General features: G+C 53.4%; 1 protein-coding gene across 1 annotated transcript; it reads right to left on the bottom strand.

The window, feature by feature from the left end:
- Positions 1-267: 267 nt before the first annotated feature.
- Positions 268-2,877, bottom strand: ZIC3 (Zic family member 3). The gene is made up of 3 exons (XM_008493671.2): positions 1,796-2,877; positions 1,013-1,176; positions 268-450 (listed from the first exon to the last, which is right to left on the bottom strand). Exons 1-3 carry the CDS (start codon positions 2,835-2,837, stop codon positions 268-270), a joined length of 1,389 nt encoding a protein of 462 aa, XP_008491893.2. The 5' UTR covers positions 2,838-2,877.
- Between the last annotated feature and the right edge of the window lie 19,681 nt (positions 2,878-22,558).

The following is a 22,558-nucleotide window of genomic DNA, read 5'->3' as shown; positions in this document are numbered from 1 at the left end:
AAAAAAAAAGTCCAATCCTGAGAAAAGGACATGGCTAGTCCAGCATCTGGGCTTGCAAAAAATAGTAATAATTATAATATAATAATAAGACCCCCCCCTCCGGATCCTGGCAGTTAACTAGGTATAGCCCTATTCGGTCATCGGTGTGGAAACTCCATTTCCGTGGGAGCAAGCTGCAGTTGGCGTGGTTTGTCCTTTATTTTTTTTTGTTTGTTTTCCTTGTTCCCAACGCATTTGGTCCAGTCTCTGGCTGGGCAGCAGCTGCCTTCACACATACCACTCATTAAAATTGGGGGGCAGTCCAGGGTTGTGGCCAGGGTTACTCTGAAGGGCAGCCGGCGGCGTTTTAGTGGAGTCCTTACTGCCGGCGGAGCCCACTGCAGGGGGTGTGGAGGACTCGTACCCCGAACTGGCTGCAGGGGAAGAGTCCGAGCCCTGGGATTCGTGCACCTAAAACCAAGAGGCAGAGATGGGAACAAGCCTGGGGCCCCCGCCACCCCGCTGAGCTGAGTTCGGACGCTCCCCAATGCAGCAAGGACACTAGGGTCCAGCAGCTCGGCCCCTGCCCAGCAAGCAGGAGGCTCACGCCTTGCAGACCACCCTGAACACCGGCGGCAAATGCCCGCCTGGGCTCCCAGCCACTTTGCTGCAGCGTTCCGGGGTGTGGGGCTGCAGCATCCCGGAGTGAGGGACTGCAGCATCCCGGCGTGGGGGGCTGCAACCACAGGCCAGGCTGCATTTGCACAGCCCTGCATCACCAAGTCGCGCTCTGGAAACCGGGCAGCGCTTACGCTGGTGGAAGCACAAAAAGAAACTACGCCATTTCCCCAGCCTGTGCTCCAGCCACGGCCTAAACACCGGGGACCACTTGGGGCCACGCCGGGACCGTGGAACGCTGCGGTAGGCACCGCTTAGCTCTGCCCTGTCCCGGAGAAACAAGCCCTGAGCACGCCAGCGACTGAGCATCCCTCCCTGCTCAGGGGGGAAAGGGCTGGGGCGCAGGGGTGATTACCTTCATGTGTTTCCTAAGTGAGCTGGGGTGGGTGTAGGATTTGTCGCACACCTTGCAGATGTAGGGCTTGTCCGAGGTGTGGACGTGCATGTGTTTCTTCCTGTCGCTGCTGTTGGCGAAGCGCCTGTCGCAGCCCTCAAACTCGCACTTGAAGGGCTTCTCACCTGTGAAATGCAGAGAGGGTGAAGGAGGGCCGTTCCCCTCTCTGTCCCCGCTTGCATCCTCCCAGGACAGCCTCTGCTCCGCTCACCTTACCTTAGGGGTACACGGAGCACCCCCAAAAATGATGAAGGAAAAGACGGACAGCAGGGTTTGTTACATACTGGATAAATTTGGGTCAGCCTTTGTTACTTTTAATTCACCTCCTGCCAGGCCCGTGCTGGGCTCCGGTAAGGACGGCGTCTGGGCGAGCCCAGGGAGGGAGAAGACCAGAGATAAATTCAGCGGCTTGAACAGTTTTACAAGACGCACTCGGTGATACAATCCAAAATACGTTTGCTTCCTGCCTTTCCCCACCCCTTCTTCCCTCCACCCGGGCGGAGGGCTGAAGGGAAAACGGGGCTGCAAATAAAAATACTTTGACAAAAGTATCGCTGATTTAATTAGGAGAGACGCCAATCAGGCCTAAAAATAAAATAAAAAGGAGCGGAAGTCGCCGAAAATGAGATTTCATTAGCATTTCTATGGCTCCCTCCGCAGAGGCGCGCAGGGGGCCAAGAGCAGCGGCAGCTCCGCACACCCACCCGCGCAGCCCCGCGGGAGGCGTGTGCCCCGGGGCCTTACCTGTGTGCGTCCGCTTGTGAATCTTGAGGTTCTCGGAGCGGGCAAAGATCTTGCCGCAGCCCGGGAAGGGGCAGGGGAATGGCTTCTCCCCCGTGTGCACCCGAATGTGGTTCACCAGTTTGTATTTCGCCTTGAAGGACTTGCCTTCCCGCGGGCACTCGTCCCAGTAGCAGATGTGGTTGTTCTGCTCCGGCCCCCCGACGTGCTCCATGGTGACATGGGTCACCAGTTCGTGCATGGTGCTGAAAGTCCTGTCGCAGCTCTTCTTGGGCCGGCTGAGTTGGCTCTCGTCGAGCCACTTGCAGGACAATTCTTGCTTGATGGGCTGGCGCATGTACCGAAAGAAAGCCCCGGGGCCGTGGTGGTGATGGTGGTGGTGGTGGGCCGCCACGTTCATGCCCATATTCATGTTCATGTGGTTGTAGTTGTGGAACTGGGCGCCAGCGTAAGGGTCCGTACGGGGGCTGGAGACTGCCCGGTAGGGATCCGGTCGCCCGAAGAGGTCCCCGCGTAGCCCCAGGTGCATCTGCCCGTTGTCCACATGCCCGTTGGGGGATGTGTGGCTCGGGCTCTGCTCGTGGAGCCCCGGGAAGAGCAGGTAGCCCGGGGTGTCCGGGATGCCGCCGGGGCCGTGCAGGCCGCCGGGGGAGCCGCCGAAAAGCCCGTGTTGCGCCGTGCCGGAGGCGGCGTCCGCGATACCGGAGCCGCGGTTGCGGAAGAGAAAGTCGCGAGTGGAGTTGAAGGCGGCTGCCCCGCCGTAGGAGGGCACCTGGCCGGCGTGATGGTGGTGATGGTGGTGGTGGCCCAGCGCGCTAGCGTAGCCCGGCGCCTGCGGCGTGAACGCCGAGCTCTGCCCGGCGGCGAGGTCGTGCGGGGCAGCGTTCAGCTTGAAAGCGGCATGCGAGGAGTCCCCGAAGGGGCCCAGCCCCATGCCGGCAGCGGCGGCAGCGTCGCGGCCCGGCATCTCGTGGTGGCGGGGCGCCGCGAAGCCGCCCACTCCCAGCGCCGGGAACTGCGGCCCTCCGTCCAGCAGCATCGTCATGGGCGCGGGGCCGTCGGCGCGACGGCAGCCTGTGCCCCCCCCACCCCCTTCCTCTCGCCCGCCCCCCCAAAGAGTACAAAACCACCCTAAAACGCACCCCCCGCCACACACCCCGCGCTGCAGGCGGGCACGGCCCCGGTCCGCGGGCGAGCAGCGAGGCGAGCACCCCCCGTCCGGCACAAAAACAAAACAAAACAAAACAAACCAACCCGGCCCCAAAAAACCACCCGCCCCCCCCAAGAGGCGCCCGCCCCCTGCGCCAGGCCGGGCAGGGCAGGGCCGGGCAGGGCGAGGCGCAGCGCGGCCGCGCTCCCGCTCGGCGCCGTCGGGGCACTGACGGGGCGCCCGCCCGCGCCTCGCACATAAACCAACTCCGGGGCCAGGCCGAGCCGCGCCAATGGGGAACCGCCGGCAGCCGCGTCACCTGACCCGACACCCGCCCTCCCATTGGCGGAGCCATGCTTGATTGGCACGCGCCCCGCGCCGCCGGGGACTCTGATTGGGTGCGGGCGCCTGGCAGGTAAAACGGGGAGGGAAGGAGAGAGGAGGGGGGGGGAGAAAGAGAGATCCCGGGGTGAGGGAGTGGGGGGGGGAGCCCCGCGATCGGGAACCGGCGGGGTGGCCCGGGGCGAGCGGGTACCCCTGGGCAGGCAGGGTGCGTGTCCTGCCGCGGGGCCGTGCGCCGTGCCCCCGCCCCCTCCTCCACCGCCGGCCCCCCTCGTGCAGCGCAGTGCTCCCCTTCCCCCCTCCCCCCCCCACTCCCCACCGCCCCAAGCCTTGCGGGACGGTCACCCCGGGAGCCGTGGGGGGGATGGGAGAGGGGCATAAATCCGCTGCAAAGCTGACGCGCTGCCTCAAAAATAAAAGCTTGTTAAAAAAAAAAAACAAACAAAAAAACCCCAAAACCAAACCAAAACAAACAAACAAAAAAAAAAAAACCCGCGGTCCGGCGATCTTTGGATTTGTTTCTCTGTGTCCTTGTCTCTAAAATAAATAAATAAATACATTAAATTAATTTTTTTTTTCGTGACTAAACGCGAGGGCAGAACTGCTCCGAGCCAGAACTGCTCCGAGACGAGCGGGGAGAGCCCGCTCTTTCCCCTGCAGTTTGCCCGGGCCGGGTCTTACTTCCCCGGCCCCAGCTCAGCTGCCGCTTTTTCCTTCGCTCCCGGCCCGGGGAGGAAGCGCGGGCAGTGGCGGGGGTCGCGCCCCACTCCGCAGGCAGAGGGGCTCCGTCCCCTCCCTCCCCGGCGACCCGCGGAGCACGGTCGGGCAGCGCCAGGCACAGCGGCTCCCGCGCCCTGTTTTTCCTACACTCGTTTATCTTTTCTTTTTTTCCTTTTTTTTTTTTTCCCCCTGCTCTTTCTTCCTTTTTTTTTTTCCCCTTTTCTTTTTTTTTTTTTCTTTTCTCCTTTTTAATTTTATTTTGCAAAGGCAGCGTTCTGCCTTGGAACAATTATCAGTTGCAGACAGCGCTATAAATCCACTCATTTTCTGTTCTGGAAAGCATTTGCAAAGAACTATGGGGAGCAAGAGTGGAAATAAAAGGCAGAAAGAAAGATGGCTGTAATTGTAATATCCTGAGATTTGCTGAGCCCCCAAGTCTGGCTATTGGGCAGGTCTGAGGCTCGCCGCCGGCTCTCTGCAGGAAACGTAAAATCTGATCAAGTTCAGAGACGCATTGAGAGCTCGCTTCAAGCAGCGCTTTATAACCGCGGCCCTTTCACATCGTTCCCCCCAATCAGCCCCGGCAAAGACTACGCATTCTTTATTTTAGGGTTTGCAGGGAGGAAAAAAAAAAAAAAAAAAAAAAAAAGAGAACGAGAAAAAAAAAAAAAAAAAAAAAAAGGAAAGAAAGAAAAGGGGAAAAAAAAAGCCACCGATATAAAACCCTCCTAAGAGGTAACACTGGTGCCCATCAAACACTCAAATTTCCCAGGCCACGGCCGCCAAGAACAGTCCCAAAGTTGGAAGGTGAGTCCCTCGCTGCCGTTAGTGCTCGATCGCAGCAGAACAAGAGGCGGGAGGGGGGGGACCCGCCCGGGGGGCTGGGGCCGCCTTCGCTGCGCGCCCGCCCTGCACTCCGCGGCTGTCGCGGGGGGGAGGACATGTGGGGGGGGACCCGGCAGTATTGCGGCCCTCTAAGGGGTGAGTCCGAGAGCTCTGGAGCCGGGACAGGGTTGGGGACAGTCGGGCACCGAGCTGCAGCCCCCGGGGCCGTGCTCCGCTGCTCCGCGGTGGCTCTACCTGCCTGTCTCTGGAGGGCCACGGCGGGGTAATTAATTACCTCCCGCAAGTGTTGGGTTTTCTTGGTAACAACAACACCCACCACCAATTAAAAAAAAAAAATTAAAAGAGAAAAAAAAAAAAAAAAAAGGGCATAATTCAATTATCCCCCTCAGCTGAGCGCCGGGGAGGGCAGCGCCTCTGAAGTCGCCGACCTGGGGCGACCGAGGGCGACTGACCCCTGCTTGTGCAGGAGGCCTCACGTGTAGCTCGGCGCATTGTCTGTCCCTAATGGGATGTGCAGGGGTCGGTGGTGGTGGCCGGGTGGCGAGCGGGCTCCGCGCCGCTCTGCTCTGTTTGCCCAGGTACCCAGGGCTCGGGGCTGCGTGGTTGTGTGGAGGAGAAACCCTCCGGTCCGGGGAGATGGGCAAGCGCGGCTACAAGGAGGGAGAAACTTTTTTTAAAAAAATGAAAATTAAAATATATAAATTTTTTTTCGCCTTGAAAAAATCCCTGCGCGGCGGCGGCACCGCGGGGCTTCGGTCAAAGTGTCCCTGGGGGGCGGGGGCAGCAGTAAAAAGAAGCGATCGTAGTTTTGGACTCGCCGTTTAAGGGAGAGTTTGGTGGCTTCGCAAAACAGCTCCCGCAGTTTACTCCTGCCATGCCGCAGTTTACTCGCGGATGGGGCTACATCAATTAACCTATAAATCTTTTTTTTATGTGTTTCCCATTTCTTAGTCTGCCAACTTTGCCCGCGGTGTGCGCGCCCAGCAGCCTCCGCACAGGCAGACAGGCACTATTTACAACCCATCGTTTCCTGGCTGGACTTTGCCGTCTTGGGGACCAAAAATGGCATTAATGGTGTTTATTTTTTAAATATGAGTCCCCCCTCTTGTACTTTCGTAATAAAATTAAAAAAAAAAAAAAAAGAAAAGAAAAAAGTATAATACAATTTGAACGTATTTTACCACTTCACTAAATTCCATTTTTATTCAGCGGTATTTCTGGCAGATTCTTTTATTTTTAATTTTTTTTTTTCAGAGTCGGGGGGACGTGGCTTTTCTCTTCTTTTTAAAAAATTCTGTCTCAATTGTAAACGTGCAAAAAACAGCAACCGGAAAAGTAGTCGCGTAGGCTCCCCTTCTCCTATCGTGCTCCCAACGCCAAGGGAAGGCGGAGAAAAACATCTTGCTTTACGTCAAAAACAGATATTCGTGTGAATATCCATCACCTTTCTTTTTTTTTTAATTTTTTTTTTTTTTTTTTTTTGAGATAATTTGGGAACTTAACAGCCACAAAAATATAAAACCCCTGGAAAGTAGCTCGCGGGTCCTTCCACTCACGGAGCCCCTCGGGTGGTCTGCACGACTGTGGACCCGGATCTTCCCCCCCCAATACCCCCTCCGGTGCTGCCCCCCGCCCTGAAGCTTAACGCTGCCCGTCCCAGCACCCCGGCATGGTGTAAGGACCGCTGTCAGGGGGAAGACCCACGGTTTGGGCCCAGCAGAGCAGGGGGACAAATGGTCCCCAGTGTGCACCCTCGGATTACCGCGGATTTCACAGCGGGGCAGGGGCAGGTGAAGTTTCGGTAACGGCCCCGGGAGCGAGGGGTCCGCGGGTCCGCGGTTTTCCCTCGTCCCTTCCACCGCCGGTGCGAGGAAAAGGCGAAACAAACCCGGGGAAACGGCAACAAAAATCTCCCCCGCGCCGAGCTGCGAGCCGGCCGGCTAGGGGAATATTTCATACACCCTAAATACCTTTTAAACCGCGCTGTATCGCGGATAAATTAATATCCCTAACAAGCGTAAAGACAAGTAGTTTTTCTCCTGCCATAAACATATTGCATCTCCAGTGTAATTAAATGCAAACCAGGAGCGAACGAGACGTTTCCATTGTAGCTGTCACTCAGCGGAGAGGGAAGCACATGTACATTTGAACTTCAGAGACAGAGGCTGGAGTAAACAGGTCTGAACTCCGGCAAGGGAGGGGGCGAGGAATATCAAAGGCCAGGCAGAGGCGAGCAGAAGGACCCGAGTGGCGAGGAAATAAAGGTGCCAGTCGGCTCCTTTCTGCAGCCCGGGGTGCCGAGCCGGCACCGGCGTCCTCGCCCATGGGTCGGAGTTTGTCGAGTATTTGGTGGTAACGAGGAGTTTCCCCCAAAATTAAAACCACGCGTGAAAAATAAGCGTTGGGCTCGAAAGCGAGTGGGAAAACCACGAGGACGTTTTAGAGTTGGTGCAGAATTAATGGGTCCAGTCGCCCCAAGAGCGGCAGAGGCAAACCCAGAGGCAGGGGATGGCGGGGGTTGGGTGCAGCCCTGCGGGGTGCCAGAGCCGCCCCTTGCGCCCTGCGATGCCCCCGCACCAGGATGGCCACGCACCGGAGTGACAGAAGTGACTCCGGGGAAGGCCACAATCTGAAAGTGTGAAAAAGCCCCGGGCAAAACCATTGGTTCGGGGCACGGGTGCAGACCTCGGACCAGGCAGAGAAGGAACCGGGCCCTCGGTACCCTGGCTCGGTCGAGAGCATCTTAGCCCTCTGGCCGCACCCTTGAAATCCCCCCCGCGCCTCCGAGGAGCCGAGGGGGTGGGGGGAAGTGGCGAATATCTCAATCAGCGAGGAGGCGACCTGTGACCCGGAGGGTGGCTCTATTGTCCCGCTCTTGCGGGGGACACAGACTTTAGTCAGCCTTTCTGCGTGACTGAGCCCTGAGGGGCAACCGCAAGCCCCCGGCTCCGGGGAGGCATCCCGGCCTCGGGAGCCGCCAACCCGGCATCAGCCGGCGGGAAGCCTTTCCCTGCGTGCCGGGGCCGCTGGGCCTGTGTACTGTCTCTTATCGAGCCCTCAGCTGGGATACCCGGCTTCTTCCCGGGGTAGAGTGGAGGTGAGCTGACCCGCTCCACCCGAGGGCGAGCCAAGGTGGGCCGGGAGGACCCGCTGGGTTCCTCTGGACGCATATTCTGGCTGGGGTTTGACCTGCAGCGAGCGCAGCGCGGCGATGCTTTGAGGAGTTTCTGGGGATACAGAGACGGGAAGGGCAGGAAGGGCCCTGCATGGATGCCCGGAGGAACCCACATCAAGCTTCTTCCTCTCCCCCACCCCGAAGCCTTCCGACCCCGACGAGGAGGGTCGGGAGCGGAGCTGAGACCGCGGCCGCGGAAGCCGCCTCAGCCCAAGGCCGGGGAAGGGGAACGGGGGCGGGCACGAGGCGGCGCTGCGGAGGGTTCGGATCGGACCCGACGGCTGCCGGTGCCCCGGGCGGCTCAGAGCATTCCCGGCGGTGCCCCGCACCCCTGCCTGGGCACAGCCGGGGCCTTCCTCAGGCGCACTGTGGAGGACGCAACTACCTGGGGACGTGGAGTTCCGTCCCCAAATAAGAGCCAGTCCAGCTCGTCCGTGGGCCTAGGACCCTGTCACTATTTGCCATCTCTCCCGCCTCTACCCGCCGAGCAGCCCCGGGACCTCGCAGCAGGTGTCATCCCCGGCGACAAACCTCTTGCCCGGGTGCAAGTTGCGCCGTTTGAACTGGCAACCCCAGGGGCCGGAGACCACGGTCTCTAGCTGCTGTGGGGCAAGGAAGGGATGCTGCCAAGCTCTGGGGTGAGGCCTCAAGCCGGTCCTGGGGATATCCCCCAAGCTGCAGCAGGTCCCTGTGGAGGCTGCGGAGACATCCGAGACACTGCAAGCCCTCGGGATGTGCCGGGGGCCTCGGGCTCTCTCCCGCTGCCAGGAGTCCCGGGATGTGTGATACTCGGGGTTTCCTCTTGCAACCAGCAGCTCTTCTTCCCTAACACTGGACACAGCCGCGGCCCAGAGCTGAAGGGTCGGCACTGCCCGCGGCCCCGGGCTGCTAACTGCGACCGATCAGGACTCTCCGGAGAGGACCCGTCTAATGCCACACCGTCGGCTGACTGCGGCGTGACCCTCTAGCCTGTAGGGTAGTAATTTGGGTCTGGCCGAGGTGTGAAGGGTCTCTCCGGCCCCAGCGCGCGGAGTCGGGACATGGACCCAGTGTCCACTCCGGCAGCGCCGTCCCAGCGCACCGACGGGCACCCTACTGGTGGGCACTGAGGATGTGAAGCCACCAGGCATCCCCTACAGACGGGGACACGATTTTTCAAGCCCCTAGGACATGTTGGAACAACGTGTTGAACAATTTCAAGTCCTTTAAAAAATTAAAACGAGGGCAGTGCCGTTTCCATCACTAGCCTTTCGCCATCCTCTCTCTCCGTCCGCATCACCCACCGACTCTCCCCTCACCCACCGGGAGCTTTCCTCAAGGTGTCGGGAACGAACTGAGTCCCCCTCCGACCCTCGTGCCCAGTGACCAGCCCCCGCAGTCCCTTTGGAGTGGTGTGCCCATTTCCTTTGGTTTTTTTCCTCTGCGGGAAGAGCAGTGCCACAAGAAAGCGGGGTAGGATCCGCTTCCTCTCTGTTCGCCACCTGCCCCTCTCCCTTCGCCAACGAGGGGAGCGAAGCACTCCAGAGACCCCTCCATCCCGCAACACTGACAGGGAACGGGCACGGGGAGGTCTGGGTGGCCGCAGCTGCGGGACAAACCGGGCTTAGCCCTCCCACGTTTCCCTGAGTTAAAAAGTCCTGCAACGGCAGCCTCTTTCACCGATAAAATCCCTCACGAAGCTTTGGGACGAATGCGGGGCGAATAACAGCAGCGGGGCGAGGGTCTTGCCCAAATGCTCACTGTCCCCGCCTCACCGGGGGCCAGATTTGCACCAGGGTCATTCAACCCCTGCCTGCTGCCGCGGAGCTTTGGCAAGAGCCAGCTCCGCTCTTTCTGCCGAAACGTCCAGATTTCGGGTCCATAGAAAACCCCTCGCCGGTCTGACCCTCTCTTCCCTATTTTTCCTATCGAACACCCCCGAGGCAGCACGTTTCCACCACCACCCTGCTCAGGCCCCGCGCTGCGGGACGCGGGCGCGCAGGGAGCGCACCCTGGGTGCGGGGGACAGCGGCGAGGCCACCTGGAACAATTAACCCGCCTGTAAACGATGTGCTTGCCAAGGGGTGAAGGATTCGATGCCTTTTAAAGGACTTTTATTCCTCGCCCCGCAGTTTCAGTTCCATAACGAGAACCTCGTCGGGCAGAGGCGGGGGACATCGCGATAGAAAAGGTGCATCAAGTGATCGACCCCGGAACGGGCGGTGCCCGGGAGGGGGAAGGAGAGCTTGCTGTAACCGGGGCTCAAACAGGGACCTACTAAAATAAAATATTTTTTTTCTAAAAGAAAAAAAAAAAAAAACAAAAAAAAAAAAAAAAAAGGGGGGGGGTAGAAAAAAAATGGAAGAGGAAGAAAGGAGTAAAGAGGGAGAAAAATAAAGAGAAACCAAAACAAATCCAAAAAGAACCCAAGCAAACTGAAACCCTCATCGTAGCCCCTTAATTGCATCTCTCAGCTAAGGCAGCAACGCGCTCTCGTTGCGTTTAAATTCCCTCAGCAGGGTTGCGAGCCCGCAGGGCCGTCGGGTGAGCGGTGCGGGTAGGGCTGCGGGCAGGGCTGAGAGCGGACAGAGCTGAGAGCAGGGCTGGCCGCGGGACCTCGGGTCCTCTCAAGTTCTGAAAGCCAGGAAACAGCCATTTCCCGCTACCTTAGCCCGTTCCCCGATAGCTTTCAAGGCGTCCACGTTTATTTTAAAAAGTCTTCTAAGAGCTGTAGTAAATTGCGTTTGCTTGTAGATACAAAGGAGAAAGTTAAGCATTTGTCTCTGCTGTTGTATAGGCAGCCAGTTGTTTTAATTAAAGGGTGGGGATCCGTGATATATACACCAGATAAAAGCAAATGCACAGAATAAACTAATTAAAACATTGTGTTTGGAACACATTTTATTTCTTTTTTTGATCTTAGTTGTGTTTTAAAGAAATGTCAGCGCACTATAAAGCAACCTTATTTCCCTTATAGTGTGCGGCGCTTTTCAAAGGCTAGTGTGATATATTTTAGAAAAGAAATCCCGCTGTGAAAGCTTGCGTGTCTTCTCTTTACCAAACTAAGCTCTTGTCAATCATGCCAAGGCATATCCAATCACCAAGTCCCTTTTTGGAAAGCAGCTCATCCCGCTGTGCTTTTATATATCACACCGCAGCATGTTTAGATGCATTTTTACTATCACTTCAGGAGCGGTGACTGATGAGAGCGCAGTTACAGTACCGGCTTCCCCAAACGCCAGAGTTGCTAACAATTTGCCTGGCTATTGTGTGCATGTCTTTCTCTCCCTCCTCCCCCTTTTTCTGGCTCTATTTGTCATGGACACTAAGATGCAGGGAAATATCGGGGCGGGAGGGGGAGGATGAGCTTCCGAGGTGCCCATCACCTGCCTGGGACACGGTGACGAGAGGCTCTGCAGCTGCCCAGCCCCGGGGAGGGAGAAACCCCGGCTGCTTGGGGCTCCCCTCATAACACTGGGGAAAAAAATCTGAGGGTACCGCCCCCCGCCAACCCCTGGCTGAGAGCTGCGGGCAGCCGCCGTGCCGAGCCCCCAGGCCCCTGGAGCCGCCTCTCCCCGTTCCACTGCTCCCGAGTCCCTCGGCCCGTCGGAGGTCCGGCTCCGGGCGGAGAAGAGGGAAGGGGGGGATAAAGCCCGGAGCTCTGTGAAGTGTGTTCCGGGGCATGAGACACTGGCGGGTCAGGCAGGGGGGGCAGGGCGGTCAGCTAGGCTCGGCTCCCCCCGCAGCCGGCGACGCGACACAGATCGCGACAATACAGCCTGTGTTTTCTTTCTCCTAAAGAGAAGCCCTGAAACCGTTTCAGGGGCGCAGTGTCTACCTCTTGATCCCGACAGCAAGTGAGAAAAAAAATAGACATTTTTCCCTTTTGGTGAATTTCTAGAGCGTAATTGAAGACAAGTGGCAAATGGTTTATATTAAAATCCCCCTCCCTTCCCTTCAGCTCCGGGTGTTTTCAGACAAACTGCAAACCTCTGGCAACGCGCACGTACAAGAAACATTCAATATTCCGCCGTTTGGTAATATATTAATATCGCCTGGTTTTGTCTCTCTTCCTAGGGGCAAATTTGGGGAACACGGCTATGCACAGACCTCCCTGGCGGGTCCTTTGATGTCACCGTATCAGAGACCACAGAAAGGGGAAGAGGGAGGGACGGGCACCCCAATGCCCCTCCGCCTTCCAAGGCGACCTGGGCACAAAGGCTCAACCTGTTCACAGAGATTTCCCCCTCCACCTCTTTGCTCCGTCATTTTATCTCGTAAGATTTAGCACCCCTCGTTTGCAGGAGAGGGCTGCAAGTTTTCCCCGGATTTTGAGGTCTCCACACGGTCCTTGGGGGGATCTGACCGGACCGGGAGACACGAAATTATTTTGCCGTTTGCCTTTAAAAGGGGACAGATGCGGACATTTATTTCTATTTTATTTCTCGTTTAACGCACGGGCGGCGGCTCTACCGAAGCCCGCCTTGAAACGACGAGAACTAAGGGTGCAAATGGAGCCGGGACTTAACGGTGCCGGGGGAAAATATGATTAAATACATATATAATTTAAACCCTTAAAATCCTTGGCACTTCGGATGCCGGGACCCACCCCGTGCCCTGCAGGAAGACGCTCTCTGGCATCGCCGCTGCCGCTCCGCGCCCGCGGAAAGCCTCTGCGTGCACCCCACCCAACCCTTCCCACTCCGCACACCGATTGCACAGGACTGGGGAACCCCCCACCCCAGAGATACCCCATTCTGGGATCCCCGGCATGGTGCAGGGCGGAGGTGGGGGGCGAGCAGAGGGGCTGCTGCCGGCAGCGCCCCAGCCCCCTGCCCCTCTCCACTCCCTTTCCCCAAGAGGTCTGCAGCCTCCAGCCCCACCCCATTCGTGTCATGTCCCCCCAGCTCCATATGAGCAGTAATTAGTTGTTTCCTTTCAACGCCGCTGGGAGTTTTCCTCCACATCAGACGGAGTGAAGGTCTTCCGGGTCCAGCATTTATCCCGCATTTCCCCCCTTCCCCTCAAAAATTTGTCCCTTTGACCCTCCTCCAAAGCAATGCTTTTAGCAGGGTCTCAGCCCTCCTGGCCACAGTGTCAGGCCACTTAGGGGGACCATCCAGAGCTCCCCGTGTGTGCCAGAGCTGCTGTTGCATTCCCAGGAGGTTCCTCCTGAGCTCTGTGCTCCTCCATCCCCAAACTGCACTCAAAGGTGACTTTCTGCCGCTTCTCTCTGGCTGTTTGGGGGTGGGTAGACTTGGAGCCAGTGCTGCCTGTGGGCCCAGGGTGGGCACCATGCTGAGAGGAGGTGGTTGGAGGGGCAGAGACCTCCTAGCTGGAGATCAGCCTTTCGGGACAGGAGGCCACCTGGGTGTATCCCAGAGAATTCGTACCCTTTAAGGACACAGCCTGTTCAGACACTGGGGAGCAGAGCTCGGATGTGGCACTTCCCTGACTGGGGTTGAGGGGCAGCACCCCACGCGGAGGCCAAGCTCCTGTGCCAGCCTGAGCCACAGTGCAGCCCCCATTGTCACATACCTTGATATTGTCACTATTAGCACTGCCGGGGGCTCTGTACAGATATGACAGAGGGGATTTGCCTGCCCAGGGGGAGAAGCCCCCATAGCTTTATTGGGAGAAGAAGAAGGGACCCTGTGACAGAAGTATCTGCAACAAAAAAGGTGCAGGTGCTGGGAAAGGCACTGCATCACCTGCACACACCTGCCAAAGGCAGAAGTCACCCCCAGGGCTCCAATATTGAGGAGGCTCACTTGAAGCACAGTTTTCAAATGCTTATGTTTCAGAACAGCATTAGTGTTTCAGGCCTTCCCTCTGCTTTTTTTGCATTTCTTGAACATTTACATGCCACAATGATAAATTTACAGGGATGTTATCATCTAAATAATTAATTCAGCATTTCTTAAAAAAAAAAAAAAAAAAAAGAAAGAAAAAAAAAGTATAAATGAGAATAAGCATGCAAACATCCAAAATCTGGGAAAAAAACCCAGGATAACCTTCAGTCCCAGGCATCCAAGCAGTCCGCACAACTCAGTGCTAAAATAAGCCTCATCAAATGCAAGAGAAAAAAAAATCCAGCTCTCCCATCTGAACCAGAAAACATCAGAAAGGACCAGTTTTATCAGCTTCCCTCCGAGTTGCCAGGAGGGCATGGTGCCAGCCATCCCCTACCACTGCTCCCACCACCTCCCTATAGCACTCAAAGTGAGAGGTGGCCAAGCACAAGGCTGAGCATACTGGGGGGAGGGCATTTCTTCCCCCCCAAGACCAGGATTCCACATGAGGGGTGAGTGGGTTCACCCTAGAGAGGGACACAGCACATCAGAGCTGTGCTGCTGCAGCTTCCCAACAGGAAGGGCAGTATTGATCTCTCTAAATGGTAGGATTTAGGCCTTAAGGTCTGTAGTTCATTTTACCATGTGAAAGGTTTTTTTCCACCTTTCTTTCAGCCCCACACTGGGGAAATGAAGCTCCCAGCTGCAGCAGCAATCCCGGCCAGGCATGGCTGGCAGGAGCACATGTTCCCTCCCCATCTTGGAGCAGCATCAGCCACTGCCCAGCTCATCCCTAGATTTTCACCGATCCCACTCTCAGAGTCACAGCAAAGCTGCCCATGTAGCACAGGCAGCTGGTCCAGCAGGGAACCATTCAACAAGAGGGACAAAACCAAGTCCAAAAGCAGTGCTTAAATACCTTTGGGGAAAAAGCACGTCTCAGGGAAGAACACGTTTCCTTCAGGGAAATCCCAAGGCAAGTCCAGCAAAACCAGTGGGTTGGAGTCATACTGGAATTATCACCATCCTCCAGCTGTCCCAACCAGCAGCATTCAGAAAATCCCACATTTCACTGTCACAGATACACTCACACTGCAAACCTCACCCCACCAGATTCAGTCCCAGGCTTAACTCACTCAGGTCAATGATGCTCCACACCTGCTGACAGCTGAAGCAGCACCCAGGTGCTGTGAGGAGGTGAAGTGCTGATGCTCAAGCAGCACTGGGCTCATTTGGCTGCCCCAGCCTGGGGTCAGAGCCTTGGCAGAGGTACCACAGGTTACTGCTGAGCTGGGGTGGGTTGTGCCCATCAGGTTTAATGAGGATTCAGCTGAAGGAAAGCAGGCAAAATTTCAGCCTGGTATCTGGAGAGATGGGAAGAGAATTTCTAGCCTTACACTGGAAATTATATTCATCTTTCATACCCATTTTAAATTTTCAGCATATGCATGTTAGATTTATTAATTCTTAGATGGCAATTTTGTTGCTGGAAATTATTTTATACACATTTTTTGGTATGTAGATAGGAAATTAAAAGCTCCCAAATGCAGCCGTCTGGAACAACGTGTCAAGGAACAGCACACAAATGGCTACGTCAGATTTCTTCTCTGTGGGGTGCAAAATAATTTGGGTCCTCAAGTCCTCGATAGGAAGAGAATAATGTGTAAATAAAGTGCATGGTCTGAGCTCTTTGGCAGTTCCTAACTCTTGCTGATATTGATGGCAATTAAATGCACAAATATCTTTGGGAACAGGGTCTTGGGGCTCAGACCATGAGCCTGTGTGTGATCTCAGCCCCTCCAAGCCTCAGGCAAGAATGAATTTTTTGGAGGTGAAGATGTTGGCATTATTTAGCTGATATTTTACAGATGCTGCTGTAGAGTTTCTACATATTTCTTCATAACCTCAGCATAATTTCATATTTTTTTATTGAGCTCCAGACAGCAGATAGAAAAATTATTTGTGTTGGAAAGTTTTCAGGGTATGAAAGCAGATGATACCCAGACCAACTGTGGTATAACTATAATAATATCTATCATTATAATAATTTCCACCTTGAGAATTAGGATCTGCATAAAATAGCAACATAAAATTGGTGTTTAGAATATAAACTCAGCACTGAGTTCTTGCTGTAGCTGCTGCAAAACTGCACACAAATCTCATCACAGGAATAGTACTATTGTTTTTAATGGATTACATTTTATTAGATTTTGAAGAGTGTTCACATCATAAAATGCATGCAGGAAGTACTGTGTATGTAAAACACAGCTGCATTAATTATGAAAGCTAGTAAATGAATCATACATTACTGCAAATATATTATGCATTGCTTACATCGCTTTGCCATGGCATGTTTGCACGATAGAAATAGAAACTAGAAAGGAAGGCTGGGGAAAAAAAAAATTAGAAAAAATAACAATGTTCTCTGAGCATGAAAGAAGAAAGGGAAAAAACGCAGAGGGAAGTGGTGATACGGGCATGACCTTATTTTTATAAGAAGCCAGATTAATGGCCCTTGTGATAGTTGAGTATCCAGGCACTGCAAGCTTGGGAGTGGAAGATAACTCTCAGGGTGATTTCTTCAACAAAGTTATGTGTGATTTTAATCACATGGCCTATCTCGTAGAGCATTACTAGAGCTCACAGATTCCTCTGTTTTTCACAAAATTATCTTCGTGCCTGTTTGCAGATTTTAGGAAAGACTTGGTGGTGTACTGTACATGGAGTGTGAGCTGGCTTTTTAAGATGATGACTTATTTCCTGCCAAATTTGCTTTAAGAAACCACTTCAGTTCTGTGCATGGGACTTCACGTTGCTTTGATTTATTGGGCAGGGTATAAACGGAGAGCTGTCTGGTTATAGTGGAATTCAGAGCAAAATTAATTTTTTTTCCTATAGGATGAATGCACTGTTTCATGCAGCCAAAACACATTATCTTGTCCATAAAACTCTCACTGTATGTTCATATTTTAGGGGAGGGGGGAGAGGCATAACGTGAGCCTGCCGAGATAATACAGAGTCACAGCCAAATCACGCTGCAATGTAAGGCTGCTGATCCAGCTCAAAAACTCAAGAGCAGTGACTAGTAGGGGAAAGCACAAACTTTCTGGCAGCCCCAAGCTGGGTCTCTCTGCCCTTGCTCATCTTCGTGCTGACACAGAGCCTGGTTCTGCAGCTGCCTGCAGAGCTAATGCTGGTGAGCTGGGCTTTTCTGTGGCAGCTTCCTCTCCTAAGCAAGAGGTATTCTTCCACTCAGTTATCCCATTGCTTGCATTCCCCCAGAGCCTGCCAGGCTCTTTCAGTGTCTGTGGGTGGAAGGGAGCATCTGGGCTGGGTGAGGGGAGCAGGGGCTGCACGCCAAGGAGTGGCAGCAGGAACCACACCTCTGCTTGGGCCAACAGCACTGGGGGCTTTCCTCCTCCTGCTGCATTTGGAGGGGCCCCTCTCTCCCATCAGCATCACGTTGCTGTTGGCACCCATCTGGTCTCATTTGTCTTCAGGTCTCCAGTGCAAACTGCAAGAGAAGAAAAGAGAATGTGCAGTCAGCATCAAGTTACAACCTTGACAGGCGCTGCCCAGGTAGTGGGGATCTGATCTGGCAGCCCAGTCCCCAGAACAGCTTTCACTGGATTCTAAGAAGGGTATTTTAAGCTGTTTGTCATGCAGTGACCTAACCAAAGCTGTTCCACCCCATCTTTGCTCCATGCTTGCTGCTGTGCTGTGCCAGCACAAAACACTGCAGGGACAGAGAGAGGGTGGGGGTTATGAAACCGTACTGAGGGCTTTCACCTTTGTCAGGTGTGGAAAGGATCTTCCCATTAAACAACTCATGTTAACAAACCCTATGGAGATGTTCACTGATTTTTACTAGAGAAAAATCTTTGAAAGAAGGAAGCTTAAAATGAGAAGTTTGGGATGAGCCCAAGCAGGAATCCTGAGGGCAGACACAAAGGCAGATGCGTGCTGCTGGCAACCTTTGCAATAACTGCAGCAAGCAGTGCTCTTCAATCAGCTCTGTTCAATCACCTGTTTGGCACAGCCAAGGGACTAGGACTGTTCTGGCACCTCATACACACAAATAGTTCTGAGAATTATTCAGGTTTTGATGTCAGCTCTTATTGCCTTCCAAGTCTGAACAGCCAAGAACACCAGTTCCATTTTGGTTTCAGTGTTAGACCTCACATCCCATCTCTAAGATGAAACAGTGGAAAAATGGTTGGAAAGGACCTCTGAAGGCCTTGGGTCCAACCTCCACACACTAAAAGCAGGGCTAATATCGATGTAAAATTACAATAAGCTTTACAGAATGCAATCTGGAAAAGCCATGAAGGAATTACATTGCATTTCCTCTCCCTGAGTGGCTTTGCTAAGATCTTCCACATCACATTCTACCTTTGTCTCACTTTTGGTCAGATTAAGTATGCTAGGGATGCCTCAGGGATTGTACTGAGCACAGAATTGGATTTTCTAAGCCTTTAAAGCTTTTGCTTCCCTATGCACAATCCATCATCCATTCTTAAATCCTCAATCACTGACCTAGGTGGCTGTCCAGGAGAAGAACGTGGGTCACCATGTTTAAATGGTTTGGACTCGGAGAGGCCCAGAGCCTGGTGAAAGCTGTCTCTGCTGATCCTGGTATGTTTTGGATCAAACCTTGAAAGAGAACGATGGGGCCAATACTCTGGTGTGTTTTGTACTTGGAAAACATTCCAGCTTTGTGCCAGGCTGCCATGAGGCACTTGGCAAGGGCAAGGACACAGCCCAGCTCCCTGCACAGCCTATCCTGGCAGCAGACAGCCATCCCACTTTCTTTCTGAGAAATAGAAGGAGTCTAAAGTGCAAATAAAAATCTAGGAATACTGCAAACAGATCAGGCAAATCAAAACCTTGGAGGTGGGCTGCTTGCAGTTGACAACTCCCTTCTTCCTCATCTGTATTCAGGCTCTTGGTCCCAACAGTTTCAGTGTCACCCATGCCAGAGAACAGCTGAAACATCAAGCCTTCAAATTTAGGGATTTAGGATCAGTATGGGAAGCCCTGCAGAATGCCACTGGACCTTGGGGTCTCCATAGAGCCTCTCGCTTCCTGGGGCTTCAAACCTGTCTTGCTCACCATGGTCAGCTGGAGAAACCCACTTGGTGGAGGATCAGTTCAGTGCCTATTGACACCACCTGGCTCACATCAAGCTGTTAACACTGCAAGGGAAAATACTGGGGCCTGGGAGGCAGGCAGGGATGGTGATGTCTGGGACATCATCCACCAGTGAGGTAGGTGTGGGGGCTGGCATTGGGCTCCATCCCTCCCTGCCCTGGCAGAGTCTAGTGTAGAACCAGAGCTCCTCTCCCTTCTGTCTTATATTTCCACCACCTTAGAGCCAGGAAGAAAAGTGAAACCTTTGGGTGATTTCCTCTAGCTCCAGGCAATCTAGAACCTTTGCCAAAGAATTACATAGAGGCAGTATTAAAAACCAGGGTTGCCTCCAACCTCTTAAACACAGAGGTTGCAATCGGTATCACTCCTGGCAGGCAGGCAGGGAGAGCAACCCACCCATCAGGACCCCATTTTGTGACTTACAGAGCCTGTCAGGAGAGATCGATAGTTGGCATGGTAACAAGCTCATTTCTCAAGAATACAACTCCTTTTTATTAAATTTGGCTGGCTATTGATCAGTTCCTGATCCACGTATCAAAACATGACAAGCACTTAATGAATCACAGATTTTTATTGAGGTGAATAAAAAAATAATCATACCAGGAGGCAGCTGGGGACTGCTGCCTGCTCCTGAGGATGGCCCGAGCCAGAGCTGGGCATGGTGCAGCTCTGCTGGCCTGGGGTAGGCTTGGAGAACGGGCTCCAATGTAACCTATTTTTATGGCAATTTCAAGATTGTAATCAGAAGGGTTTTTTTCCCTGCCATTCAGCAGCATCCCCATCAAGAAGCTTTTTGTGCTGCATGGGGTTTCATCCTTCCTCCCCACTCACTGCCCATGGCTCTCTGCTGCTTGATAAGCAGTGAAGCTGTGAGGAAGATGTGAGGTTTCTCCCCACAGCTCCTGGCCCTCCAAAGCCAGCAGTTTCTCACAGGTTGCTCTTTGAACATTGAAACTTTTCCCTCCTTGGTGGACTGCTGGTTCCCAAAGTGTCTCCAGCCACCTCTTGCTCCAAGGAAGGGACCGATGTGGTCAGTTCGTGCAGACCTGCAGAAATTGTGTTCAGTTTATTTACCCTGCTCCTTCCAAACAAAGCTCTTTGGTTTGCATCCCTAAGCACATGGCCACAGCCTGGGCAGCAGCTCAGCCAGACCCTGCAGGAGTCTGACCTTGTGCAGGCTCCCTCCTTGTGCCATCCTGGGGGTCCACACATCCCCTGTTTGCCATCCCAGAGAGGGGGTGGCTGCAGTGTGGCACAGTGCAAGCCCCTCAGCTTCCATACAGCCCATCAGGGAGATGATATGCCTGTTCAAATTGCTTTAAGTGCATTTACATGAGAGATAATAACAGCTCCAAAGGCTTCTTCCAGCCTATTAAATAAAACTCACTTAAAACAGTGGCTGAATTCATGCTGAAATGACAGACTATAATAATCCAGTCATATCCATCTGGAATATCCAGATGACTGTAGATGCTTAGAAAAATTGCAAGATGTATTTATTTACATGATATGGTGTATGATAGCTGATTTTTTTTCAGGTCATCTCTTACAACTTGTCTGATATAGAGAAGTTGCTGCAAGAGGTATTTCCCTCTGACAGATATTTTAAGAGGAGAAAAAATACTATGACCACACACAGAGATGTGTTAAAGCTTCCAAAAAAAGTAACAGTTCTGCAAATGAGGATAAAAATTTCAGACAGAAGTTAAACACCCCAGCCATGCCCCTGGACCTCCTGGGGAGAGTTGTCACCTCATAACCAGTCAATTCATGGTGAAGGCCAACATTTCAAGCAGTTCTACTTAAGGAAGTTCTTAAAAAGCACCAAAACTTTTAGCAAATCAACATGCAGATTTCAGAAGAGCTCAGGCTTTTGGGTCAAGTAATTTTTAAGAATTCATTTGGCACCTGTGAAGTCTGAACCCATCTTCCAGCATCTCAGCAAGAGGCAGGAGCCCAACAAAAGAAGCCAGAAGGCAGGTGATGCTTTCTTCTGAAGCTGAAGGAACTTCATTCTTCAGCCCTCCATCATGTGCTATATGGCACCAGCCACAGTGATGCACAGCAACCCCTGACAAGACATCTGTACATCTTCATGGTGTCTGTTCTCTCACCACCAGAACCTTCTGGAAGTTGGACAAGTGCAAGCCCTTCTTGCATCCCTAAGCTGAACACAGAGCAACTCATGAGACATCTTAAAGCCTTCAGAAGAGTTAAGCATCATACATTAATATTACCATATTAGTATATTACTATATACTGCAGCCAGAAATATCTACTCTGCTTTGCAGGTGGGAAGTAGAGCCCAAACTATTTAGTTGCCTGCAGCCACACCAGTGATCTTGCACCATGGACAGGACAAAAAATGCTCGATGATGTGCTTGGTGCACCCTACACAACCAGATGCAACCATACTGATATGTGCACCTCAGGGTGCACTGCTGTTCCAGGACTATCACTGTACATCATCTGGGTTTGATAACACTGCTTGAGCACCAGTCTGAAAGGTCACGAGAAGACAGAGCATGAAGCAGTGGTTGCTTTTTTCTCCAGGAAACAAATCCTGGAGAGCAGAGCAGCCTCCATGCTAGCTGGGGATGTGAGTGCCCCAGGTCTGCAAAGTCACTGACATTCTCCTCTTTGACTCAGAGCAAAGGATGAACTTTGTCATCATGTTACTCATGGTTTTTTCCAGATGCTCAAAGAACAGGAAGGAATCAGGTTAAATCAATAAGTAAGCGGACAAGAGCAATTCACTTTGTCATCACCTCCCTCCAAGGGCAATTTTTGGAGGAGAAACAAGAGTCCTGCTTTGGCCATTTGAAAGCTTAGCAGATCCTGACAACATTTCCACAAGAAGAGCACCACATTTCTATTGAACCTCTATTTCTGTCTGCATTCCCAACCCTGCTCACCTCCTGAGAACATTCAACCCAGATGAAGCTACCTACACAGCCCTGAACACAGCTAAAGGAAAACATTTCCAGAGGTATCTGGAGGTCCACCAAGCCCATCATGCTTTTTAGCTGTTCCTGGAATCTGACTCTGTAAGTCTCCATACTGCATTTGGTTGTGGGGCAGTGAGCATGGTTTGCCTCAAGCTTGAACAGCTGAGCTCCACATAGAGCCTGGGAGCAAGATGGAGCTTCCCATACCACAGGGGATGTTTCCCCATGCAGCCCTGGCCACCTGGTGCCAGCCCCTGCCCAGCTGCAGAGCCAAAATCCATCTGGGAACAGCTCAGCAATCCCTGGGTGCAGAGCTGAGGCAAAAACTCAAGCATTTCCCCTCAGTCACTTATCCCAAAAAAGCTCAGAATGAAGGAAGAGAGGGTGATGCTTTTCACTTACAAATGACCAGGCAGTTATTCCAGCAGCCAGCTGGAATTCCCGAGCGGAGCGGTGCTCAGCTTTGGTGGGAATGGGCCAGATGCCACTTTGAACTATTCCTGCCCAAACAGTAGGATTTCAACAGCCCCTGGTGCTTGGTGCTGGCAGGAGGCATGGCCATGCCCACTGGCTCAGCTGGCAGCAGGAAGGGGCTGGGAAAACCCCAAAACCCCAGGAACCCACCGCAGAGCATCCTCCCTCTCCCCGAAACTTCCTGGGGCA

This window comes from Calypte anna, chromosome 4, assembly GCF_003957555.1.
Source record: "Calypte anna isolate BGI_N300 chromosome 4, bCalAnn1_v1.p, whole genome shotgun sequence".
NCBI classification, from domain to species: Eukaryota; Metazoa; Chordata; class Aves; order Apodiformes; family Trochilidae; genus Calypte; species Calypte anna.
The sequence above is the reverse complement of the archived record's forward strand: the minus strand, read 5'-3'. Positions and strand labels throughout refer to the sequence as shown.